At 43.2% G+C, this 25072-nt stretch overlaps 1 protein-coding gene across 34 annotated transcripts in view; it reads right to left on the reverse strand.

Annotated features, from left to right (window-relative positions):
• The window catches only part of LMO7 (LIM domain 7), a 178155-nt gene that overhangs the window by 97185 nt on the left and 55898 nt on the right, over positions 1–25072 (reverse strand). For all 34 annotated transcript variants that reach the window (XM_065581102.1, XM_065581100.1, XM_065581097.1 and 31 more), the window contains one exon: positions 18024–18093. In XM_065581102.1, the coding sequence (XP_065437174.1) occupies positions 18024–18093 (70 nt within the window). The remainder of the gene's footprint in view (positions 1–18023; positions 18094–25072) is intronic.

Genomic DNA, 25072 nt, shown 5'->3' on the forward strand with positions numbered 1-25072 from the left:
TTTGGCACGGATGTGACCACCAGTTCTGGTGTTCACAATTGAGGAAGGATGTTGATAAGTTGGAGATGGTTCACAGAAGGGCCACAAGAATGATTAAAAGATTAGAAAACATGCTTTTTAGTGATAGATTGAGCTTACTGGGTCCATTTAGCTTAACAAAGAGAAGGTTAAGGGGTGACTTGATTACAGTCTATAAGTACCCACATGGGAAGCAAATAATTAATCATGGATTCTTCAATGTAGCAGAGAAAGCCATTAGATCATGTTGTGCCTGAAAGATAAAGCTAACATTCAGATTGGAAACAAAGTGAACATTTTCAACAATGAGAGTAATTTACCAAAGGTGGTAGTGGATTCTCAATCACGGACAATTTTTAAGTAAAGATTGTGTGTTTTTCTAAAATCTATGCTCTAGGAACTATTTTGGGGAAGTCCTATGGCCTGTGTTATACCAGAGATCAGACCACATTGTCACAATGGCCCCTTCTGACTTTGGACTCTATGAAAAATGGCATACGACCACCTACTTACCTTGGAGTGGTGTTGTAAGATGCAATTAATGAACTTAATCCTCAGCTGCAACTAAACACCAAAGGGGTTGAGCGGAATGACTTTCCTCCTCCCCTCCAATTCTGTCCCACTGCAGCCAAAATGACGCCTGACATAGCTTAGATCAACAAAGGATTGACCTAACTTATCCCAGCGGCAGTGGTCTAACAAGGAGTGGTGCACTGGTCAAGGATCAGATGAAGTGCCAGGTGTTCTTCCCCTCCCTCTGCATGCCCCCTGCATAGCCTTGTAAGCAGGGCAGAGGGACAAGTGATTCTGTAGAGCAGCTTATGCTAGCTCTTGCCAGTTGAGGAATCCCCCAAATTCAGGACACACGATTGATTCCAACCAGTGTTTGTACAGTATGTGGTGAATTCACTTTCAGCATTCAACTTCTAGAAAGTATGTTCAAGTTTATTGTTAATGATCTTCTAAAGGATAAACAAACATTCTTGCAGTCTATAAGCTTTTCCATTAGCTCAGTGCTCTAGGTAACAATATTTTTTAATCTAACCTGCAATATGAACAACCATAATACACTATGGAAAAAATGTGATTTGTGAACTTTAATACTTCAGAGGGGAATATTAAAGTTTAAAATCACTATTTACAAGTGTGACTTAATTCAATCAAGTATTTTACACTGAACAGGACACATTGATTCTGTGTAGCCATCCTAGGTCTTTCCTATAACAAGGTATTATACTATGAAGTAAGAAATAGGATAAGAAATACACACTTGAAAAACTTTACTTTATCCACTATATAGGTTGTATATTGTGGAAAGGACAACTTACTGAGCCTTACTTGTTCTGTTAAATACATTTTAAACAAACTTTGCTGCCAGCTACTGGCATGCATGTGGGAGTAAAGAAAATCAAACCATGTATTTTTCACTCTTGGCAGTTTCTAAAAACATGAGTTTACAAGCTAAATGTGCATAAGCTACCAGGACACCAGGTTAACCTACTACATATAGTCAGAATGACAGTAATCCACCTGAACGCTAAGCTTTCCTGAAACTTTATGAGTAACAGATTAAAAATTCAGATTTGCCACTGAAACATCGATGGTGCTGGCAAAGCAATTAGGTTTTTTTCCCCCCCACTTTTGCATACTGTGATACTCTATACCTCAAAGTAGCACCCTGGAACCTGCATATTCACCACCATCATATGATTATGATGTGTTTTGTACAAAGTATGCCTGGTGAGGTATTCAAAAAGTTTTTCTGTTGAACCTTAATATCCTGTTGGATTGTACATACTATCATTGTATATGAAGTTATGAAGTATTATTTTGTGCGCTACTGAAATATGTTGAGGTTTGGAAATACCCACAGCCAACCTGTCAGTTACAACAAAGGAGGGACGGATAGCGTTAATGGCCCATCAAGAAAAATCAACTATCCCAGACACTTCTCAGAGAAGGCACGTATGCAATGAGGGCAGACTAACCCACGTCATAGCAAGGATCTCTCTAGCAGCTGGAAGAAAGTATAAAAGAGGGACAGTGACATCATCACTTAGCCTCTCCCCACCCACCCCTTTCCATCTCAATCTCTGGAAGACAAAGACTTTGAACTAGGGAGATTGGTCCCAGGCTGTAAGGGAGTCCAGTCTGTCTTGAACTGTAAGATGCTTGTACCATCAGTTAGACTAAGCAAGATTTGAATCAGTCTCACCCTAAGTTAGAATTTAGACTGTAAATTAATTTTCCTATGTAACCAACTTTGATTGTTATGCCAGCTACTTATAATCACTTAAAATCTATCTTTCTGTAGTTAATAAAACAGGTTTATATTTTACCTAAAAACTATGTGTTTGGTTGAAGTGCTTGGATAATCACAGCTACAGATTACAAAGGCTGATGCATGTCCACTTTCCTATGAAGAAGTGGTGAACTTATTAATGATTGTACATTTCCCAAGGGAGCCTTGAGCAGTGCAAGATGGTACAGTTCTGGGGTGCAAAGCTGGGGATTTGGTGGGGAATTGGCTGAAGCTTCTCTATTGATGGTTCATGAGTGGCTAGGAGATGATACATGTAACTCAGTTGGGTATGTCCCTGCCTGTGGATGGCTGTGTAAGTTAAGTGTCTGTCAGAGATTTGTAGCTTGACATCAGCATCACAGTGCAAGACACAACCCAAGCTGGTGGATTTGGATGTCTCAGTGGTCCCACAGTCCAGGTTGCACCCCAGGGGTCCCCATCACACAAACAGGCTTTTCAGTTTTGTCGATATCATTTATAATTCACCACAAGAGAACTGACACTATACTATATTCTTCCACAGTACTTGTAGCAGTAAAGAAATGTTGGCTTGCTCCTTCTTCTCACATACCAACACAGTATCTGTCACAGATTTTCTGCTCATTTAATCTCCAGATTGTGATTGTCTGGCTATGCCGAAAGAAGAACAGGAGACATTTGACATGGGCTTAATCAGGCCACAACTTTATTATTAGATGTCTGGAACTACCCGGCAGATAACAGTGTACAGTGCAGGTAACCCCATGTTTATTCCATAATTTCCCAGGGGGGCTTCCATCAGCTCCCCCTCTTTTTCCCTCCAGGTCCCTCCAACAAATCCATTGCTGGGACCTTACCATCCACGCCCCTTTGTAGGAAGGTTAAGGTGGGCATTAAGAATGGGGGGTTGGCTCCCTGCCATACCAATCATAGGAGTCGCCAACCATGCCCCCCCCCTTCTTTAATGAACAGCTCTTTTTAAGTTCTTTTCCAAACCATTTATCTGGGAACTGTATACCTTTCCTATGAAGTACCTGCACTGGACATCGCCCTACACTTAAATGAGTTGCAACATATGGCCTACTGCCCATCATGCCATGCATGAACAGAGCCCTTCCTGAAACCCGCTGTGGGGAAGGCGAAAAAACCCAACTGCACCTAAGCCAATATGGTGATAAGGGAAAAATTCCTTCCCAGCCCACCTAAAAAAAGGGGCAGCTAGCATAATGCCCACAGCAGGTGTTGACCAAACCTAGTATTTTGCCACCTAAAAGGGACAGAGGGTGGGTCCTGCTTCAGCCTTGGTCAGTGTAAAAAGGAAGGCTCGAGGCACCAAGCAGCCTCTTTTTAAACCCTGCATTCCCAGGGGATGAGTCCGTGACCACGCTGCCCTTTTTCACAGCAGTTTTCATCTCCCCCTCCGCCCCAGCTATAAAGCACTGGTCCCTTCACTCGGCCAGCCAGCCAAAACACCCCCCACTCCCTGCTTAAAGGTGCAAGGCGGTCATTGCTCCCTGTGCATTTAAGAAAATTCTCTGAGATCTCCCACGCCTCACCCCTGCTTTCCTTTAATAATAATAATAATAAAAAAACAAAACAAAAAACAAAAAAACCACTTAGTTCATCTTCTGAAATAGCTTGATTTGTACAAGCTGCACTCCATGGACTGCAGCTTACTGAATGTTGTAAGTTGGATACTCAAGGCTTTGTGGACCACTGAGCAGGAACTCAAAGGGCTGCACATCTCAGCAATATCTAAGCTCTTGTGCTAGCAACACGCTCTCACAGGGCCAGCCTAATTCTTGTGCTATGTAGGAAGAAAGCAAGGGCATAGGGCTGCAGCAACTCAAACTGCTCAAAGCAGCATTAATGCTGCCAGCTTCTTCATTAGTTCTTTTTCACACATGCCATCACAGAAATAAGTAGTATGACACAGGCAGGTATGTAGCTAAGGCAAGAAGTTTAGGTATTTGTATCACAGTGATAGAAATGGTATGAGAATCTCAACAGAATAAAAAGGTGAGCAGCATCTCTGTCCAATTCAAGCACTGAATTTGAATGAAACTATCACCTCTTGCAACTCATTTTTTATCCTTGCACCAAAAAGCGGATAGATATGAATCTTTCAACAAAAGGGCCTGTGACAAGTGTGAGAGAGAACACCACATGTCCTGCTTATAAATATCCTTTTAGTTTAGCACAGATACTATGAACTGCTGCAATATAAAAAAAAATCAGGAGATATTTTGGAATTTAAGTCAAAGCATACAATGTCACTAACATAATCACGTAGAAAAGTTTAAGTTGTCATATCATCATTTAGTTAGGAATGTTTCCTTACAAACATATTGCTAGTCATAAAATGTTTAAGGAAATAAAAATAGCATACAACAAAACAAAACAGTACATACTAGACAACAGTTGACTGTGTTGCTAGATAAACAGTCATACCGTGCAGCCTATCTAGCAACATGCTTTGCAAGATGTGCAAATGTTAGCACCTCTTGGGGGCAGAGGGGGAAATCAGACTTCTTTGGTGTCTTACTATGGATTTAGGTATGGCACCCTAGTTTAAAATTTACTTTACAAGTTATTTTAAGTCATGTTTGTACATTTAATTAGGGGTCCATTAGCAGAGCACCAATAAATTATCTTGAAGCTTCAGTTTGGCATGCAAGCTCTCATCCCCAGCACTCTGAGAAACCCACCAAACCCTACACTTTGTGGTTTTGTATACAATTCATAAACATGCACAGCATTTGCTAGCTCAGCGTAAAGAGGACTTGGAACTGAACCATACATCCCTAGATGGTCAAGCAGAGGACTACTTTTAGATACCTAGATCAGCACAGTTTAACAGACATCGGATTATTAAACTACAGGTTATATCCCAGTCTACTGTGAAGCTAGATTTTACCCTGCTGGAATTTCAGTGCAGTTACTAAAAATATCTCACAGATTTTATATCACCATGCCCTTTACATACACACCCTGCATTTCAAAGTGTTTAGGCAGTAACAGAAACAATTAAACAAGTTCATAGTCAAGGCTGAAACATACCACACATCCTCAAACAGAAGAGCACAAGACACCAGTGAACCACATCAAGAACTAAATATGCCCAGTTCAGTAACTGGAGGATATATAGCATGCTTCTTCTCTAAATATTAAGAAGACCTACTTCTTCCCAAGGGAAGAGCATTGAGACTCAGCATGTGTATGGATTTAGAACTTTTTCCTTGTTACTCAGTAATGTGAAAAGTTTCTAAGGTTATTTTAATACTTGTTATATACCTATTCACTGTAAGACTGTGGGTGGGACACAGGAAAAGAAGTGAGTTATGATTCCACAAATAGCCTTATCAATCTTCCATCTTTCAAGTGTTATTTTTAAATCTACAGTTTGAGGTTCTTTTTGTTAGAAGTAGATGGTATGTATTTTCCAGCTAAACTCTATATTAATGTTTTAGTTTATTTCTTTAGTTTTCATTCTGAAAGGTTTCTCTTAGATAATGCATTTGTCTTTGTTAGGAATAAAAAAATTCCATATTTTCACCATTTGATTTAAGGGACTGTTTGTTTCATAAAGCTTCTTAAATGTGGAACAAGAACTGCTTGTGAGGGCAGAAATATCATGGGACTCAAAGCCTTTCAGATTCTGCTATGAGAGGAAGCCACACCAGAAATAACAGTGTTAACTTGTAATTACATTTTGTACGAATATTGAGACATTTTACATTAATAAGATTCACTAACCAAAATAACAAAAACATGTAATAAGTTAATAATAAATTGGTTGATATTTACACTTGACACTTTGCCAGTATGAGGGACATTTTCTAAGACTGATGTAAACACTTCCATGGCCAGGAAACGCATTCAGGCCCTCGTACTGGACCATTGGTCAAAAAGAAATATGTTTTATCTTCCATGTTTTAATTATGAGGACAAGCTACATTACATTTTTAAACATGTACATATGCATTTAGGTCTAGACTAAACATAGACAAAGTTTGGGAAACCCATGTCTTAAGCGTTCGGGTATGCAGGTTGCAAGTAGACAAGCACAGCTGCCCCGAATCAGCTCGGTCGGGCTCACGCTAAGGGGCTGTTGAATTGCAGTGTAGACATTCAGGCTCAGGCTGGGGCCCAAGCTATAGGACCCCACAATGTGGGAGGGCCCAGAGCTTAGGCTGCAGCCTGTGCCCAAAAGTCTACACTGCAATTAAACAGCCCCTTAGCCTGAGGCCTGCGAGCCAGAGTCCACAGATATTCGTGCAATTAATTTAAAACTGCACATTCTGAAACATGGTTGCTAAGTGCTCTTACTATTTCATCAAAGTGACTTTACTGTAAGTTTAAAGGCTTCAATCTATAGTCTTGTGTCAATCAAAAAGATAACTCAAACAAGAATATCGGGAACAAAATCTAAAGAGATGTGTGATGCATATACTGTACTAGTTTTTATGAAATGTAGTAAAAACACCAGCAATATTTAGAACTATACAAATTTGCAGTCACTGTCTTTCCTGGTATTTAATGCGTTTTTACATACATACTCAAAATTTGCTTTCATGGGGAGGGAGGGGGAAGAAAGAGAATCTCTCATTATATTGACTAGCAAATCTTGTTATATTCTGAATCTTTGTGCTGTGGATATCACTGATAAAGAGATGAAGTAAAGGGAATTAATCTCATTACTGCCATTTAAAATATGCTTACTTCATACATGCCTTCATATATGAAGGCTGAAACTTCATTAAAATAAGGTATCAAAGGTGATCACGGATGCTTAAAAACATCTTCTCTTCCCACTTCCAAAAGGGGAACTCACAAGCAGGACGGCCATAAAGAGAGGAGAGGACGCATTCATATGATATGGGCTGGGCCAGAGGCATAAATAACACAGCCTGAGAGAGAAGGGTGTGGTGCAGCATTCACTTTCTGCCTGCCCCTGTTAGCAACACTGCTGTAGACAGATTGAAGTTGATCATGAAACATACAGCTGGTGTAGTAACTGAAATGTGTTAATTTATTTAAATAGAAATGTTAAATCTACCAATTAAGAATCTGCTAAATTATCAGGCTATAAGAACTCCACAAGAGTGTGCACAAATAGAATCATGTTGGATGAGGGAAAGACTATAGCAACTCCCACCACTTTCTCTCAGTTCAACCTGTCTGAGAGCCTCTTTTAAACTGTAAACTCTTCAGAGCAGGGTCTACCATTTTGTGTCTTGCCCTGTGGCAAATACAAAACAACAAGCTGAGTAAACCAACTGCTAATTTAAACACAATACTTTTTAGTAAATCAGATCACACAGCACTTTGCAAACAGTGCAAGCCACAAACCCTGCTCCAGAGATTTTACATTTTAAGGGTACCTTCCCTGCAGAGTTAGCCCAAGTGATCAGCAGCCAGGATTGAGCACCTGAATTAGCCTAGGCCAGGTGTGAGCAGTTATACTACAAAGCCCTACCCGAAACCTCACCATTTCTGCCCTGCCCTGTGCTTGTCTGGAGGCATCTCCCATGGCTCTTTGTGCTGAGATGCTGGACAATTCTTTCCCAGTCACTTGTATCAATACTAGGAGAATTTGTCAGAGGGAATTGTGGGAAAGCACTGGAGGACCATCAGCACTCAAGTTTTTTATTTTGTATTCTCACTTCCCAAGTTAAAGTGGAGGCCACACTCTAACCTATATCCCCAGTCGGGTCAGCTAGCCTGGACTGAAAGCGCTTCCAAACCCAGGTTAAAAAGGTTTGTGTGTGTGGGCAGTAGGGGAGTTTGGTCTAAAAGCTAGGTAAGTCGGCAGTGAAGATATTCCCCAAAAGACAAGTCAAAACCACTAAACAAGACATGGCTCAATAGTCAAGGAAAGGGAAAATGAAGAAAGATTTTTTGGTGAGGAGGAGAATGTGAGGGTTCTTAGAAGGGAGCTTTAAGGAAGAGTTTGTATCAGAGATCCAGTGACTGCATCAGTTTATTATAGTCAGTGATGCTTGTAGTTAAGGTTGCTTAAACACTTTAAAAAAATGAAAAAGTTGCTCCAAACCAGTCAGTGTAAGAAACTAGAACTTGTAAGTCTTTTCTGCCATGGGGAAAGGAATATGCAACCAATATAAGCAAACACACAGAAAGGTTATCCTAAATAAACAACATAATACCAATACAGTATTAAATTCACTAGCCCAGTGGTTGTCAACCAGGGGTACGCATACTCCTGGATGTATGCAGAGGTCTTCCAGGGGGTACATCAACTCACCTAGATATTTGCCTAGTTTTATAACAGGCTATGTAAAAAGCACTAGCAAGTCAGTACCAACTAAAATTTCATACAATAACTTGTCTATACTGCTGTATGTACTATACACTGAAATGTAAGTACAATATTTATATTACAATTGATTTTATTATATGGTAAAAATGAAAAATTGCTTATTCTCATTAATAATGTCCTGTGACACTTCTGAATTTCCATGTCTGATTTTGTAAGCAAGTAGATTTTAAATGAGGTGAAACTTAGGGGTAGTCAAGATAAATCTGACTCCTGAAAGAGGTACAGTAGTCAGGAAAGCTTGTGAGCCACTGTACTAGTCATCTCTGAACCAAAGCTTCCCTGGCTATGCCCATTTCTTCTGAGGGTTCTGGGATTTTTATTCTACCCCTCTGATTCTCACTTGTTAAACTGCTCCACCATATGTGCCTCCAGCTCACTCCTTTTCCCATTACTTTTAAGTGCTATGGTAAAAGTTAAGTATGTCAACAATTTCACAGCGGAGAGAAAGGTGGTTATCTTGTCCAGGCCTGCCCAGTGGGTTTTTGTTCCATGCTGCAACCTTAAAAGGAGCTGAATGGAGTTAGGTGCCCAACAATTCAACTTGAATTGAGTACCAAACTCTTAGGCTCCTTTGAAAAATCAGTGTCTTGAGGTCCCTTTGAACTCAATCCTCAAGAGATTCACCAAAAACATATAAGCCCATAACTGTGGGCACAGAGTGAGCCAGAGCTGCCCTGAGCACGATAGACAGGATTAAAAGAAGATAGGCCTTTTCCTCTTACCTGCAGCTGTGATTGTATCTTTTTTTTCCTAATTGTTGGTGGGTGGGTATTGGGAATTTCTAGTTGTGCTTGCAACCTCTAGAAATGCCTTGGCCAGCAGGGAAAACAGGACAGATTGTCATGACAGAATTTGGGAGGGGTGATCTGTGAAAACAGAGTTTGTCAAAGGATGACTGACCTAGATGAAACTGCAAAGTTTTCCTCCACAGACAAGCAATATGAACTTGGACCTCAAAGTTCAGAGCCCTATGGGCAAGAAACTCCAAGACCCTTCTCACCACCACCGCTAGCAAAATTGTAGGCTTTCCCAAAAAGTTGAGCATTTAGAGTATTGTTCTCTGCCCTCTTCTTCCCCACCCCAGAAACTCCTTGCCAGAGCACATAACTACACTAACTGGAAAATCTAGCTAAACAGGGCAAAGTGTCCAGCTGAGCACTCTTCTGCGTGAGGAAGAGCAAACTTGGGGAAAGTCAGGAGAGAAGGGACAATATCTACGTGTGCCAAATTATTCTGCAGTTCTATTGGTGAGTGTTCCTCTTGTATGAGAGACAGACAAAAGCCCACTAAACATGGACTGATGTTAAAAAAGCAAAAACAAAAATCAGATGAAAACGCAAAGCCTCTTATCTGAAGATGTTTTATGCCAAGTTTCTCCTTGCAACCTCTGGACGATGTGTTTCTCTCACAAAGACTGAACTGGAGAGGCATAGTAATCTCTGCCCTGCCTCCCAATTAATAGCCCCCATCAACAAAATGGAAGAGCTACTACTGGTATACTCTAATCACTACAAATAGCTTTCTGCTCTGGCGGAAACACATGGCCAAAAGAGCTGCAGGATATGTTAACCATAGCACTCTAGCCTCTGCTTTGGCCATGCATTCACCAAATGCAGAGAGGCATCTTGATCAGCAGCAGGGGCAGTGTGCTGCACTCTCACATTACCAACAAGATTTGTGGAAAAGGGCAGGAAGGCTCAGAAAGGGGACTGGACAAGAAATGCCAAAGGCAGGGCTGAATTATAGTCTCTCCCATACTCCATCCAGCTCCAGAGGCCTTCCTTTCCACCCACGCGCTGGGTTATCCACACCCTTGTCCTGTGTTTGCTTCAGTCTTCGCTCAATGCACTCCCTCAATGCAAAGCTTTAAAAACTGAAACTTAAACATAAGTTTTGTTTTGCCTCAGAGCACACAGGGGAAAAGAGGAGTACAGTACAGTCATTCCCCTTGAACTGTGCTGAATACACTGCTGTCAGCTTCCACACAGTGAAGCTTGCTGACTAGTGCTGGTTGAAAAAAATAATGATTTTTTTTTTTTTCACAAAAATGACTGAATAACTTTCATTCTGCAGATGTTGGAAAAGAATGAGCTTGCCCTTTTGTTTCTTGAGTTAAGAACACAGAAGTTAGGCAGGAAGTTTACATCAAGTCAAAATTGTGAAGTTACACAAAAATAATGTTACACCCCAGCCTGATGCTATCTTTTAATTCAGTGCTGATTTTTAAGCACTTTGGGGTATTTCTTACCTTAGCTGCAATGGAGTTACACGAGGGAATAACTAAGGCTCATTTCCAATCAACTCAACAACTGGAAGCCCCTTACTGAACTCACTATTTTAACCCATGCCTTAATTATCAGAGGGGTAGCCATGTTAGTCTGGATCTGTAAAAAGCAACAGAGTCCTGTGGCACCTTTAAGACTAACAGAAGTATTGGAGCATAAGCTTTCGTGGGTGAATGCCCACTTCGTCAGATGCATGGGGGCCTGGAGTTGAATGCAACCCTGTTTTACTGCTCCCCTGATATTTCCCCATTTTTCTCTTTTCATCCCTCTGTGAATAAATATTTCCCCTTCCTATATTCCTTGTATTTTTCTGGTGTGTATGTGTGTTCACTCTGAGGGGTTTGAAACAGATGCCCCTGGGATGGAAGGGACTTTCACTGCCGCACTTCTGCGCATGGTTTCTCTTGGCCAGAGCTGCCTGCAAAGCAGACTCATCTTGGTCATGAGGGCACTAAAGTTACACTGTGTTGAATTATCCTTTGTCTTACTCTAACAAAGATAATATTTATTGTAAGCATGTTTAATACCACAGACATTTGAGGCCAGTGAGGGTACATCTACACTGCCAAACACACGGCAGCAGCAAGTCTCAGAGCCTGGGCCCACTGCCTCAGGCTCATGCTATGGGGCTAAAAATAACAATGTAGACACTCCCACTCAGGCTGGAGTTTGGGCTCTAAGACCCCCACCCCTCCCTCATCAGTTTCAGATCCTGACCTCCAGCCAGAGCTGGAATGTCCACACTGCGATTTTTAGCCCTGTAGATAGGGACAGTTGACCCTGAGCTTTGAGAGACTCAGCCATGGGTCTTTTATTTGCAATGTAGATGTACCCTGAATGCCCAACTTTCATTTCAGTGGTTAATCATTCAAGCATACCATTTATTGTCTCGTATCAGAGACCACTGTCTGTGGGTGAGGACTGACCTGCCTCCCAAGGTCTGTGAAAGTGAGGGATCACTGCTAGCAGAGCACCTCACCCTCCCTGATTGAACTAACCTTGTTATCTCCATACTGATTTATATCTGCCTCTGGAAATTTCCATTACTTGCGTCTGATGAAGTGGGCATTCACCCACGAAAACTTATGCTCCAATACTTCTGTTAGTCTTAAAGGTGCCACAGGACCCTCTGTTGATTTATTGTCTCGTTTATCTTTCCATCATGATTATCCCTGAACTGTGTGGGGCACACCCAAATTCTCTAAGCAGCAATATAATGAAACTAGACATGAAAACTATTGCTTGTTTTCAAATAACTAAAAAAAACCCTTGGAAATAAAAGTGATCCCACTAAAAAACTAATCCCACCTATTTTTTTTTTTTAAAGTAGAATATAGTTAAAACATTACAATAGCAACTGACTGATGTCCATTCAGAAAATAATTTGGTACATAAAATCCTGCTGCAGTGTCAAGCACATGCAATGCCTTCAGACCATCATTAAAATATCCTATTGAAAAATTTCTGTGCAACTATTTAGTACAGTTATCACCAGCTCTCTAACCACAGCTAAGTATTTCAGCTTCATACCATATTTGCAATTCAGATCAGGAAAGCTCTATCAGAGCAAAAACAAACCCTACCTCACAGGGATGTGATGAAGATAAATATGTTAAAAGATTGTGAGGCACTCATACTACAGTAATGGGGGCCATATTTGATATAAAAAAAGACACACAGCATACTTCAATAGACAATATAAAGTGGAGGAAGAGTCCTGGGAGGAGTAATAGGCACTATGAAGACATTTTCAAAACACAACAGGAAAGACTGATTGGTAACTTTCTAATACTTTGAGTGCTTCCAACCAATGGAAGTCCCATTATTCTGAAAGTTTTAAAGTAGACTGGACAATGCACAAGTAAATATTGCAAGGAGTAATACACAACTGGAGGGATAGAGAGTTGATTACCAGAAGCTCTTTTCCATCTTTAATTTCTACATTTTTGATTTCACTGACCTGTCATGAACCCCTACAGTGGCAAGTGACTATGTTCAATATACACCTCTACCCGGATATAACGCAACCCGATATAAACAGAAATTCGGATACAACGCGGTAAAGCAGTGCTCGGGGGGGGGGGGGGGGGGGCTGTGCACTCCAGCGGATCAAAGCAAGTTTGATATAACGCGGTTTCACCTATAACGCGGTAAGATTTTTTGGCTCCCGAGGACAGCGTTATATCGAGGTAGAGGTGTGGTCTCCTTCCTTTGAATAAAGGTGACTGGTTCTCTGTGGGAATTTCACATACACAGATAAGGTTTAGGATTTAAGGTGTTAGTACAATCAAGTGCATACACAAAAGTTTGTTTACCAGTGGAGACCAGCAAAAGGCCCAATTTTAAAAAAAAATCAGGCCTGTATCGATTAACAGGGCAGTACATTTGTAATTATGATCTAATCCCATCATTTAAAAAAGGATTTCTCAATCAAGTGTTTCAAGGTTAAAAAATAAGCAGGATTTGTCAGAGATTCTTAATTAAATATAATTTTAGCCAGCTGCATTGTGCCTATATTCACCCCATATTATGGCTAATCTTGCTTTATGATGTTATTCCCGTCTTCACTGGGAATGGTAACACAACTTGAAATGTGTGTGTGCAGGGTCAGGGAGAGCTATATTCCTAAAAACAACGTGACACTCCACTTTTTGTGCTAACAAACAAAAAAAATATGCCTGTAAACCTTGAGTTCTTAGAACGGATCTAAAATAATAATAAGAGATATACCAGCTTAAATGTGTTAGCTATTAAATATTTCAGTGATGATTCAAGCCAGAAGTTAAGCCACCACAAAAATGAAATTTATTCCATGGTTTTCTGGTTTGGATTATTGGCTGCTTCCAATGCCATTTAGTCAGTCAAGCTACTAACAGAGTAACTGTACTGTCTTCCACAAGGATCATTTTGGTTTGACTCAAGTTCTTTCTTAGATTTTTTGATGGGAAAAGAGTTCAGCACAAAAAATTTTATGTGAGTAAAACCCAAAGCCTTTCTAGGATGAAGGCCACTAACACGCCATGCACTTATCTCATATGGAAACAGATATATTGGCTTTCCATAGTTTTCATAAGTACACATGTTAAGCTATCCCAACTTTATGGCATCTTAACCAATTAATTACGTAGCTCCTCCTCCTCCTCTGGAGACTTAAGAGCTACATACTTTGCCCAAAAAACTGCTGAGATTTTTTTACAATTTTATGTTTTTTAAAATATAGAAGGTAACTGCAGACATTATGCATTCCACTTGCAAAAAAGAACATAAGAACGACCATACTGTGCCAGACCATTGGTCCATCTACCCAGTATCCTATCTTCAGACAGTGGTTGGGGCCAGGTGCTTCAGAGGAAATGAACAGAATAGGGCAATTTATTGAGTGATCCATCCCGTCAGCATGTCCAAGCTTCTGGCACACAGAGGCTAAAAGATACCCAGATCCTGGGGTTGCATCCAATGTTCCCTCTAATTTTTTCCATCCATGTGCGAAATAAATTTTGTTACATGCAGATATGTGCCACGAGTAGAAACAAAAAACTTAGATATCATTTATATTTTAAAGTTACCACAGGGATAATTACTCCAGCCAGGACAGGTTAGGCATTTTAGAACTCACACTTAAATTTAATTATTGAGTAGTAAGAGATAATTATGCATAGATCAGTCAAAACACTAAAATAACACACTTTGAAAGAATAGAATTACAGAGAATATATGTGCATTGCAGGAAGTACCAAGTAGCAGCAACAACAATAATACAAGTATGTGTTGGAAGGTGAGCATGAAAGAGACTGAATGAGAGTGAGAGAGAGACACAGACACACACACACACGTACGTGTGAGCTGGCTGCTGGGGAAGTCTCAGAAACATTGCACTGTCTCCCTAAGAAAGGCCCTCACTCATCCTTCATCGCAGGAGCACTGAGTCCTGAATCACACTGTGTCCCCTCTCCCCTGCTCTGCGGAGATGGGGGTACGGGGCGGTGGGAGGGGGACACCCTGATCACCCCCCACCGCATCCCTGTTCTACACAGCCAGCAGGAGGGTCCTGGGAGCAGCTGCAGGACGGAGCAATGTGTGGGGAGGGCCAACAATCGCAAGCAGGTGTAAGCCGTGGTGAGGGGACAGTTCCGACATGGCCTGAAAACATGCCTCCAAGATGAAGGCTCTGGCCCACGGGGAGTCAAGAACCACCCCTATGAATTCTATATGTTGAACCGGCCTTAAAGTCCTTCACTCCAAGTGGGAGTGAGGGACCGTCCGCCAAATTGCCGACGAATAGCTGAATGTGCCGCCCCTCTCCAGAGTGGCCGCCCCAAGCACCTGCTTGACAAGCTGGTGCCTGGAGCCGGCCCTGGGCCCAGGTCATGGCAGGTGGAACACACCAGATCGAGGCTTCTCTGTAGTTGGTTCCAAGACCTGCCCTTGATGAGCCAGTCATCAATGTCTGAGGTAAGTGGCCACCGGCGGCATACATTTTATAAAAACCCTTTAGAGCCAATGAAAGGCTAAAGGGGAGTGCTGTAAATTGGAAATGGGGTTCGCCCACTATATAACAGAGGAAATGTCTGTGACTTTGCAATATAGAGATGTGGAAATAGGTGTCCTTCAAGTCGAAGGTGGCGTACCAGTCTCCTGGATCCAGGGAGATCATGCAAAACGTCAACTTTCTGAGAGACGTTTTGAGGCATCGCAAGTCCAGAATGGGTCTGAGGCCCTCTTTTGCTTTTGGGATTAGGAAATAGTGGGAGTAGAACCCCTTTTCCCCTTGTGTCCCAAGGGACCTAATCCACCGCCTCCACGTGCAGGAGCTTCTTGACCTCCTGAATGAGGACTTACTCATGAGACGGGTCCCTGAAGAGAGACGGGTAGGAGGGGGGGGCTGAAAATTGTAAGGTCTAACCATGAGACACTATGTGTAGCACCCAATGGTCTGAGGTGACTTGGGACCAGGCCAAATGGAAGGGACAAAGATGGTTGAGGAAAGAGTGGGATGGATCCTGGAAGGTGACAGAGGCGTTGCTCTCGACCACCCCCTCAAAACGAGAGCTTCCGGCCCCTGGAATGTTTTGCGGATTGGGCTGCATGGGTGAGCAGGAGGAAGGACGATGATGGCAGCTGAAACTAGCGTTTCTGTCCCTTCTTGCAATTCCCTGTTGAGACTGCCAAGGCCTAGGCAGTGGCCAGAACTGCTTCATCATAGGATCCAGTGTATGCATTCCCAGCGAGCGAAGGGTGGCTCTGGTGTCCTTCAGCCCATGCAGCCTCGCATCCATGTAGTCTGAAAAAAGACCGTTCCCATCAAATGGGAGGTCTTGGATGGAGGTCTGCATTTCATGGGAGAGACCTGCAGTCTGAAGCCAGGAGCTGCGCCTCATCACCACCACCGACGTGGCCACCCTAACTGCAGAGTCCACCACATCCCATGCCATCTGGAGGGAGCACCTGGCAGCCGCAGTGCCCTACTCCACCAGGGTGCCAAATTCTTGGGCCAAACCATGTGGAAGGGATTCCTTGAACTTATGGAGGGAGTCCCATAAGTTAAAGTTGTAACAGCCAAAGAGGGCCTCATGGTTCGCCACCCAGAACTGCAAACTGGCCGTCGAATAAATCTTTCTCCCAAACAGATCCAACCATTTGGCCTCTTTATTCTTGGGGGTCAAACTGGTATGCCCCTGCTTGTCTCTTTCACTGGTCGCAGAGACCACCAGTGAGCCTCGGGGAGGGTGGGTATAGAGGTTCTCAAACCCCTTGGCTGGGACAAAGTACTTCTTTTCGGCCCTCTTTGAGGTGGGAATAATGGAGAAAGGAGTTTGCCAGAGACCCTTGGCAACCTTAAGGACACTGTTGTGCACCAGTAGTGCGACATGGGTTGGAGTGGAGGCGGACAGAACATTAAACAAGATGTATGTCTGTTCAGTCATTTCTTCCACCTCCGGGCCCAAGTTCTCGGTCACTCGACGCAGCAGAGCCTGATATTCCTTGAAATCGTCCAGAGGGCTTGCCCTCGAGGGTCCTGCAACCACCTCATCTGGGGATGAGGACAACAATTGCACCACTGTGGGGAGGTTCCAGGACATCTTCCCCTGCGGAGGATGGAGGCTTAGGGGGAGGCGCTGTTCCTTTTGCTTTGACCACCAGGTACGCCTTGTGCACTGAGCCCAGTGCCATCAGTGATGTCAGCTGCTTCTCCTAGATGGCAGCCGATGAACAGTGAAAAGGGGGCATTGGCATAACCAGCATTCCTCATGCGCCTCAATAAGGCCACTGGCCATGCTGCCAAGTCAGCACCATCAAAGCGGCCTCGGGTGCCTATTCATGCTGGTGCAGACTAGGCAAGGGACTGAACTGGGCTTCCGTGCCGGAGGAATCCCCTTCCGGTGACAACGGTGGAGCTGTCAACGACTGGGTCTGCTTGCTGACTGTCGCCACTGGGGACCGGTGCCAAGAGCAAGGTGATCAGTGTCAGTATCAAGGGGACTGGTGCGGGGGGCGACCGGAGACGCAACGGGGAGCAATCCCAATATGCAGGCGATTAGGACCCATGCCTAGAGGACAATCTGCAGGAGGATGAGTGGGGTCCACTGCCCCCTGAGGGATCTTAGTGGCTGGTTTGCCCTCTTGGGGAGCCTTTGCCAATTCCTGGGGCACTTGCTGCATCGATGGTGCGGGTGGAGGCCTGTACTCTGTTGGCGCTGGGGGAGCCTATGAAAGCGTTGGTGCTGCCAGGGTTTTTGATCCCAAGCCGCTCCTGGGAGACAGTGGTGGACCTTCACAGGGCTAAGAGCCCTAGCTGGCGAGGAGCGAACGTGTGGCTCCGGAGTGGCTGGGCAGCCCGAAGGCCTATTGCACTTTTGCTCAGTGCCAGGGAACCATGCTTTTTAGTCTTCTTTTCGGCACCAATGATGGGGAACAGTGCCAAAATGCAATACAAATAATAGACAGACCTATTTGCATAGCACAACAGTAGCTATTGTACACCAGTTCTAAGAGAAAAATGGTTATATATCGAAACATAAAACACAAAGTACAGGACAACGTTACTTTAAACTCAGAGAAATCTTACACTGAAAATATTGGAAATGATTTTATTACTTACCAAACCAGCTATTGGAGTAGATAGACGATTGATCTTCTTAATGATGCCAGGTTTGATCTTGTTAATCAAACTAAAAATAAATGAAAACATTAACCATGATGCTATTATGTAATATTGTTAACATTTTACCCTAGGCATACAAAAAATAAAAAATGTTTGTGAAAAATTGTTTCTACATATTTCTGATTTAAATTTGAACCTACTAAAAACAGGATATAAAATAAGTTGATAGTCAGCCTTTCCAAATATAAAAAGCAATCAATCACAAACAATCAAGAGGCAAGACAGCTGAGAATGGCAGAGAGAAGGCACAAAAGAAATAAGAAAGGCATAGATGAGGGAAAGAAATGGATTCAGGTTCTTGCCACAAAAGTGGAGATTTTCATCAGAATCTAATCTCTTTTGTTAAAAAAAATTCTTCTGGTTGAGAAGATACCAGTATTTTAATTTTCAGGCTGAAAAATATTTAGTTTGCTCTGCAAACACTATAAACACCACCAACAGATTAACTCAAAAAAAAATTAATATTTATAAAATGGCTATTTGTCCACAAATGGTTAGTCTTTTATAATCAGCACAAAGGAAAAAAGGGTTATCACTAACAGAGGAACAAATCAACATACCCTTAGAGCCCCAACCGGGGTTATTCTATTACCCAAGATCCACAAACCTGGAAATCCTGGATGCCCCATCATCTCTGGCATTGGCACTTCCACTGAAGGACTGTCTGGATATGTGGACTCCCTACTCAGACCTTACACCACCAGCACTCCCAGCTATCTCCGTGACACCACTGATTTCCTGAGAAAACTACAATGCATTGGAGACCTCCCAGAAAACACCATCCTAGCCACCATGGATGTAGAGGCTCTCTACACAAACATCCCACACACAGATGGAATACAAGCTGTCAGGAACAGTATCCCTGATGATGACACAGCACAGCTTGTTGCTGAGCTCTGTGACTTTATCCTCACGCACAATTATTTCAAATTTGGTGACAATATACACCTCCAGACCAGTGACACCGCTATGGGCACCCGCATGGCCCCACAATATGCCAACATTTTTATGGCTGACCTGGAACAACGCTTCCTCAGCTCTTGTCCACTCACGCCCCTTCTCTACCTACGCTACATTGATGACATCATCATCTGGACCCGTGGGAAGGAGACCCTGGAAGAATTCCACCATGATTTCAACGGCTTCCACCCCACCATCAACCTCAGCCTGGACCAATCTACACAGGAGGTCCACTTCCTAGACACCACAGTACAAATAAGCGATGGCCACGTTACCACCACCCTATACCGAAAACCCACCGACTGCTATGCCTACCTTCATGCCTCCAGCTTCCACCCCAGACACACCACACGATCCATTGTCTACAGCCAAGCGCTGAGGTACAACCGCATCTGCTCTAACCCCTCAGACAGAGACCAACACCTACAAGATCTTCACCAAGCATTCTCAAAACTACGATACCCACACAAGGAAATAAAGAAACAAATCAACAGAGCCAGACGCATATCCAGAAGCCTCCTGCTACAAGACAGGCCCAAAAAAGAAACCAACAGAACTCCACTGGCCATCACCTCAGCTTAAACCTCTCCAACGCATCAGAAGTGATCTACAACCCATCCTGGACAATGATCCCTCACTTTCACAGACCTTGGGAGGCAGGCCAGTCCTCACCCACAGACAACCTGCCAACCTTAAGCATATTCTCACCAGCAGCCATGCACCACACCATAACAACTCTAACTCAGGAACCAACCCATGCAACAAACCTCGATGCTAAGTCTGCCCACATATCCACACCAGCAACACCATCACAGGACCTAACCAGATCAGCTACAACATCACCGGCTCATTTACCTGCACGTCCACCAATGTTATATATGCCATCATGTGCCAGCAATGCCCCTCTGCTACGTACATTGGCCAAACTGGACAGTCACTACGCAAGAGGATAAATGGACACAAGTCAGATATCAGGAATGGCAATATACAAAAACCTGTAGGAGAACACTTCAACCTCCCTGGCCACACAATAGCAGATGTAAAGGTAGCCATCTTACAGCAAAAAAACTTCAGGACCAGACTCCAAAGAGAAACTGCTGAGCTCCAGTTCATTTGCAAATTTGACACCATCAGATCAGGATTAAACAAAGACTGTGAATGGCTGTCCAACTACAGAAGCAGTTTCTCCTCCTTTGGTGTTCACACCTCAACTGCTAGCAGAGCACCTCACCCTCCCTGATTGAACTAACCTCGTTATCTCCATACTGATTTATACCTGCCTCTAGAAATTTCCATTACTTGCATCTGAAGAAGTGAGGTTCTTACCCACGAAAGCTTATGCTCCCAATACTTCTGTTAGTCTTAAAGTGCCACAGGACCCTCTGTTGCTTTTTACAGATTCAGACTAACATGGCTACCCCTCTGATACTTGACACTAAAAAGAAGTGCGTCAACATTTCTTTAATATGTGGTCAAAACTCAATGTTAAATACTTCAAAGCTTACGTTTGTCTAAAGAACACACCCAATGGAAGTCTGTAAGACTCAGTCTTAATACATTATATACATTATGTATAATACAAAATAGACTTCAAGAACCTGGTTTTCAAAATCAAAAGCATGTAACTAGCATACTTTCAAGCATGTATGTGCAAGTCAGGTATTCATGCTTACATAGTCAAGCAATTAAGCCAGTTACTCCCTCGGAGAATAATTAAGTAATATTTTTATCATAAAAAATGTCATGCAATTTAACTTTTATCCTAAATAAAGTACAACAATGCATTAGGATAGCAAAACATATCCCCTTTTTTAAGGGTTGAATAACTGGGGGGGGGGGGGGAGAAATGGTTCTCTGGTTTATTCAGTATAATTCATTAGTCCTACAGACCCTAAGGGTCTCATCCTGCTGCTGCATTCATGTGGACAGATCACTGCATCTGCATAGAGCATCAGTGATGTCCATACTAGGGTGACCAGACAGTAAATGTGAAAAATCGGGACGGGGGGGGGGGGGGGGGAGAGAGAGGAGAGATAGAATAGGAGCCTATATAAGCAAAAGACCCAAAAATCAGACCAGTCCCTATAAAATCAGGCCATCTGGTCACCCTAGTCCAGGGATCTCAGACTCAAATCATGACAATGGCCACAGGAGGACTAGTACATTGGCCCAAGGGCCGCATCAATGACACCTTTTCATATAAAGATACAAAAGCCCCCCCCCTGCCCCCACTCCACCCCTTCCATGAGGGCCCCGCCCCTGGCCTGCCTCTTCCCACCCCCTCCCTGCCCCTATTCCAACCCCTTCCCCAAATCCCCGCCCGTCCCACCTCTTCTCCGCCTCCTCGCCTGAGCCTCCTCGACTGAGCGCATGGCTCCCCGCTCCTTCCCCCTCCCTCCTGGAAAGCACTAAGTGCCGCCAAACAGCTGTTTGTCAGCGGGAAGCTCCTGGAGGTAGGCAGAGGAGCGGGGATGTGGCGCACTGCAGGGGAGGGGGGGCAGCGTTGGGTGAGGGAAGCTAGGCGGCCACAGGAAATAACTCCGCCGGCCACATGTGGCCCACAGGCTGCGTTTTTGAGACCCTGCCCTAGTCCATACAGTTCTGTGGCATGCACATAAAGATGCAGTTGCAAAATCAAGGTCTTAAAACTACCTGCTCTGCACAGATTACTTACTCCTGCAGTATAGATTTCATAGAAAACTATTAAATTCCAGTAATAAGATGGGAAGGGTAGGAAGAAAGATACTTTCCCTTCCTGCAAATCAGGTGGAATTTTAAGGCTCCAGGACTATGGGTATTAATAGCTCAATGTTTCAATAACTAGTCACTAAAAATAAAAGTATTTGAAGATTTAGAGTAAAAAAAAAACCGTTGGGTGGGTTTTCAAAGAATTATTTAGCTTCTGAATACAACATTTTCATTTGTCTATGTTTTTGGTGCAGGTGGTTTAGAACATGGGATGGTCTACAAGTAGTATGACTTAAATGGTGTTACCTTTCTGGACTACCCACAGCAAATTCAATGTATTACAATGAGAATTCAGTCTCCTTTACCTCAACAATTGCAGCAGAGACACTCTGAAACTGCTTACTAGTCTAGTATTTAGTTTCCTATTAGAATTTTTTCCCTCTATTATACCACAGTGGAAATACTGTAGTTGGAAAATTTTGCCCATTTTATTCATAAAACCCTTTCCTTTTACCTCTGAATATATGAAATTGAGATAACTTTTAAATTATCTATAAATCTTAAATGCAGACTGGAACAACTTAGTGCAATGTAACTACATTTTCAGAAAGCATTTTTTTTTAAAAGAACATTATACGCTAAGTCAACCTGCTCAGCAGAATTAATTTCGAGATGTATTTTACTGCATACGGTTATTAATGAGAGTTAAATTAAGCCGATTAGCTTCAGAAGAGAGCTCCCATCTGCCAAGTGCAAGTTATTCTTCCATTCTTTTGCCAAACATATGACAACAATGACCACACTGCACCTTTATGTGGGTGATGGGAGATTGTTTGGCTTGCAGGGGGAGAGGGAATAGCTCTTTACGGGCTGGGTGAGCGAGGCTCAGAAGCTGCTGCAAAAGGGGGAGTGGGTCAGAGTAGTGATGCTGACTTATCCCTAGGGACCAGAATCATAGACTTTAAGGTCAGAAGGGACCATTATGATCATCTTGTCTGACCTCCTGCACAACGCAGGCCACAGAATCTGACCTACTCACTCCTGTATCAAACCTATGTCTGAGCCATTGAAGTCCTCAAATCATCGTTTAAAGACTTCAAGGTGCAGAGAATCTTTCAGCAAGTGACCCGTGCCCCACGAAGGACTGGGGAGTTCAAAAGGGTCAAGCCCAGTGGGAGAAGCCCCTTTTCCCCAGACCAGGTGGAGTAGCACCCACCCTCTCTGCCCTTAAGGAGGCAAAAATTACCAGGTTTGGTGAGGACCTGCTGTGGGCATTACACTAGCTCAGGGTTCGGCAACCTTTGGCATGTGGCCCACCAGGGTAAGCACCCTGGTGGGCCAGGCCAGCTTGTTTACCTGCCACATCCACAGGTTCAGCCGATTGTGGCTCCCACTGGCCGCGGTTCGCCGATCTAGGCCAATGGGGCGGCGGGAAGAGATGGCCAGCACATCCCTTGGCCCGTGCAGCTTCCCACAGCCCCCATTGACCTAGGACGGTGAACCGCGGTCAGTGGGAGCCGCGATCGGCCGAACCTGCGGCTGTGGCAGGTAAACAAACCTGCCTGGCCCGCCAGGGTGCTTACCCTGGCAAGCCGCGTGCTAAAGGGTGCCAATCCCTGCACTAGCTACTGCTTTCTAGGGGGACTGGGAAGGAATTTTCCCCTCACCGCTAGATTGGCCTAGGTGGAGGAGATTATTTTCACCATCCCCACAGCAAGTTCAGGGAGGGCTTTGTTATTGTGAGTAGGGAAGGGTGTTAGGCTATAATGTCACAACTCATTGTGTAAGAGTGGGGCAGATGTCCAGTGCAGGTACTCCATAGGAAAGGTATACAGTGACCAGATAAATGGCTTGGAAAAGGATGTAAAATGGAGGTGTTGGTTAAAGGAACGGAAATGGGGGGGGAGAGGGGGAGAAGAGGCTTGCATATCACGGCTCCTATGACTGGTACAGCAAGGAACCAACCCCCCTCTCTCATAGCTCACCCACCTTAACCCTCGTTTTGTGGGGGATGATAAGGTCCCAGCAATTGGTTGGCTGGGGGACCTGGATGGAAAAAGGGCGGGGGGGTGGCAGAAGTCTCCCCAGGTGGATATTGAATGAACATGGGAGTTACCTGCACTGTACAATTTTATCTGCCGGGTAGTCCCAGACATCTAATAATAAAGTTGTGACCAGATTAAAACCATCTCTACTGTGGTTTTAACTTTTAAGAAATCATAATTCATTGTTCACTTTGCTGCTCAACTCCCATGTCCTACAGGGGAAGATGGAGGAAGCAGCCAGAAAAATAGGATGGGAAGGAGAAGCGAGTGGAAGAAATGAATGAATGAATGAATGAATGAACGAACAAACAGAATGTAGTGAGAAGACAACAAATAAAGACAAATGAGAGAAATACAGAACAAGTTGCACCGTTTCTGCACTTTTCATAATCATTGTTTATGTACATTATTATGTACAGACAGAAACGTAAAGGCTTGTAAACAAACATTTTGGCAGCTCATGTAAACTAGTATTCCCCCACGCTAACTCATCTAAAAATAATTTGGAGAGACAGACAAAGTGCTATTTATTTTTTTATAAAAATATTCTACTAGGAATTCCTCTGTTCCCACCTAGATATTTCCCGGTGGTGTTGGCATTCTGATGACTTACTCCTGCCCTGCCCTAAAATCCTAGCGGATTAATGCTGCTTGCAGTCCTGGGATCCTGCACAGATGGAGTTTAAAGGAAAAATAATTCAGGGACAGGGTGAAAGTTCTATTACTCTGACTCACTGGCAGGGCGAGTCCTGTTAGCTCCATGGCAGTAATTTGAGAGTGGTTGGAATGTTTCTAGAGGAAACTAGGGACAGTGAGCAATCATAGAAATAGTCAAGCTGATGATGCAGTTATTTAAGTCAACAATGGAGTGAGTGAAGAAAGGAGGAAAAAATTATACCACATCTTCTGTGTAAATAGTTCATTTGAACCAAAACTATTCATTTTGATTTAGAGTGCTTTAACATTTTTAAAATTTTCAAAAGATAAATGGAGAATTTTGAAACAAAAACTCAAAAAAAATCAAAATGTTTAAACTTTCTTGGAATTCTGGTAGTAGGGTTTTTGGTTAGTTTTCTTAAATATGAACAATTTGGCAGAAACAAGGATTCACAAACTACTTTGGTATTTCTGAATCAGCATTTTTTGCTGAAAAAAAATTTGGATGAAAAATTTCACCCAGCTCTAACAACAAGTACCACTTGGAGAATATGACTTTTTCCCAATCACCTTCCATCTTCAATAGTGTGGTCTGAGACTGACAAGTAGTATATTTAATCTAATTTGCTCTGACAG

Source organism: Chrysemys picta, chromosome 1 (genome assembly GCF_011386835.1).
Source record: "Chrysemys picta bellii isolate R12L10 chromosome 1, ASM1138683v2, whole genome shotgun sequence".
Lineage (NCBI taxonomy): Eukaryota > Metazoa > Chordata > Testudines > Emydidae > Chrysemys > Chrysemys picta.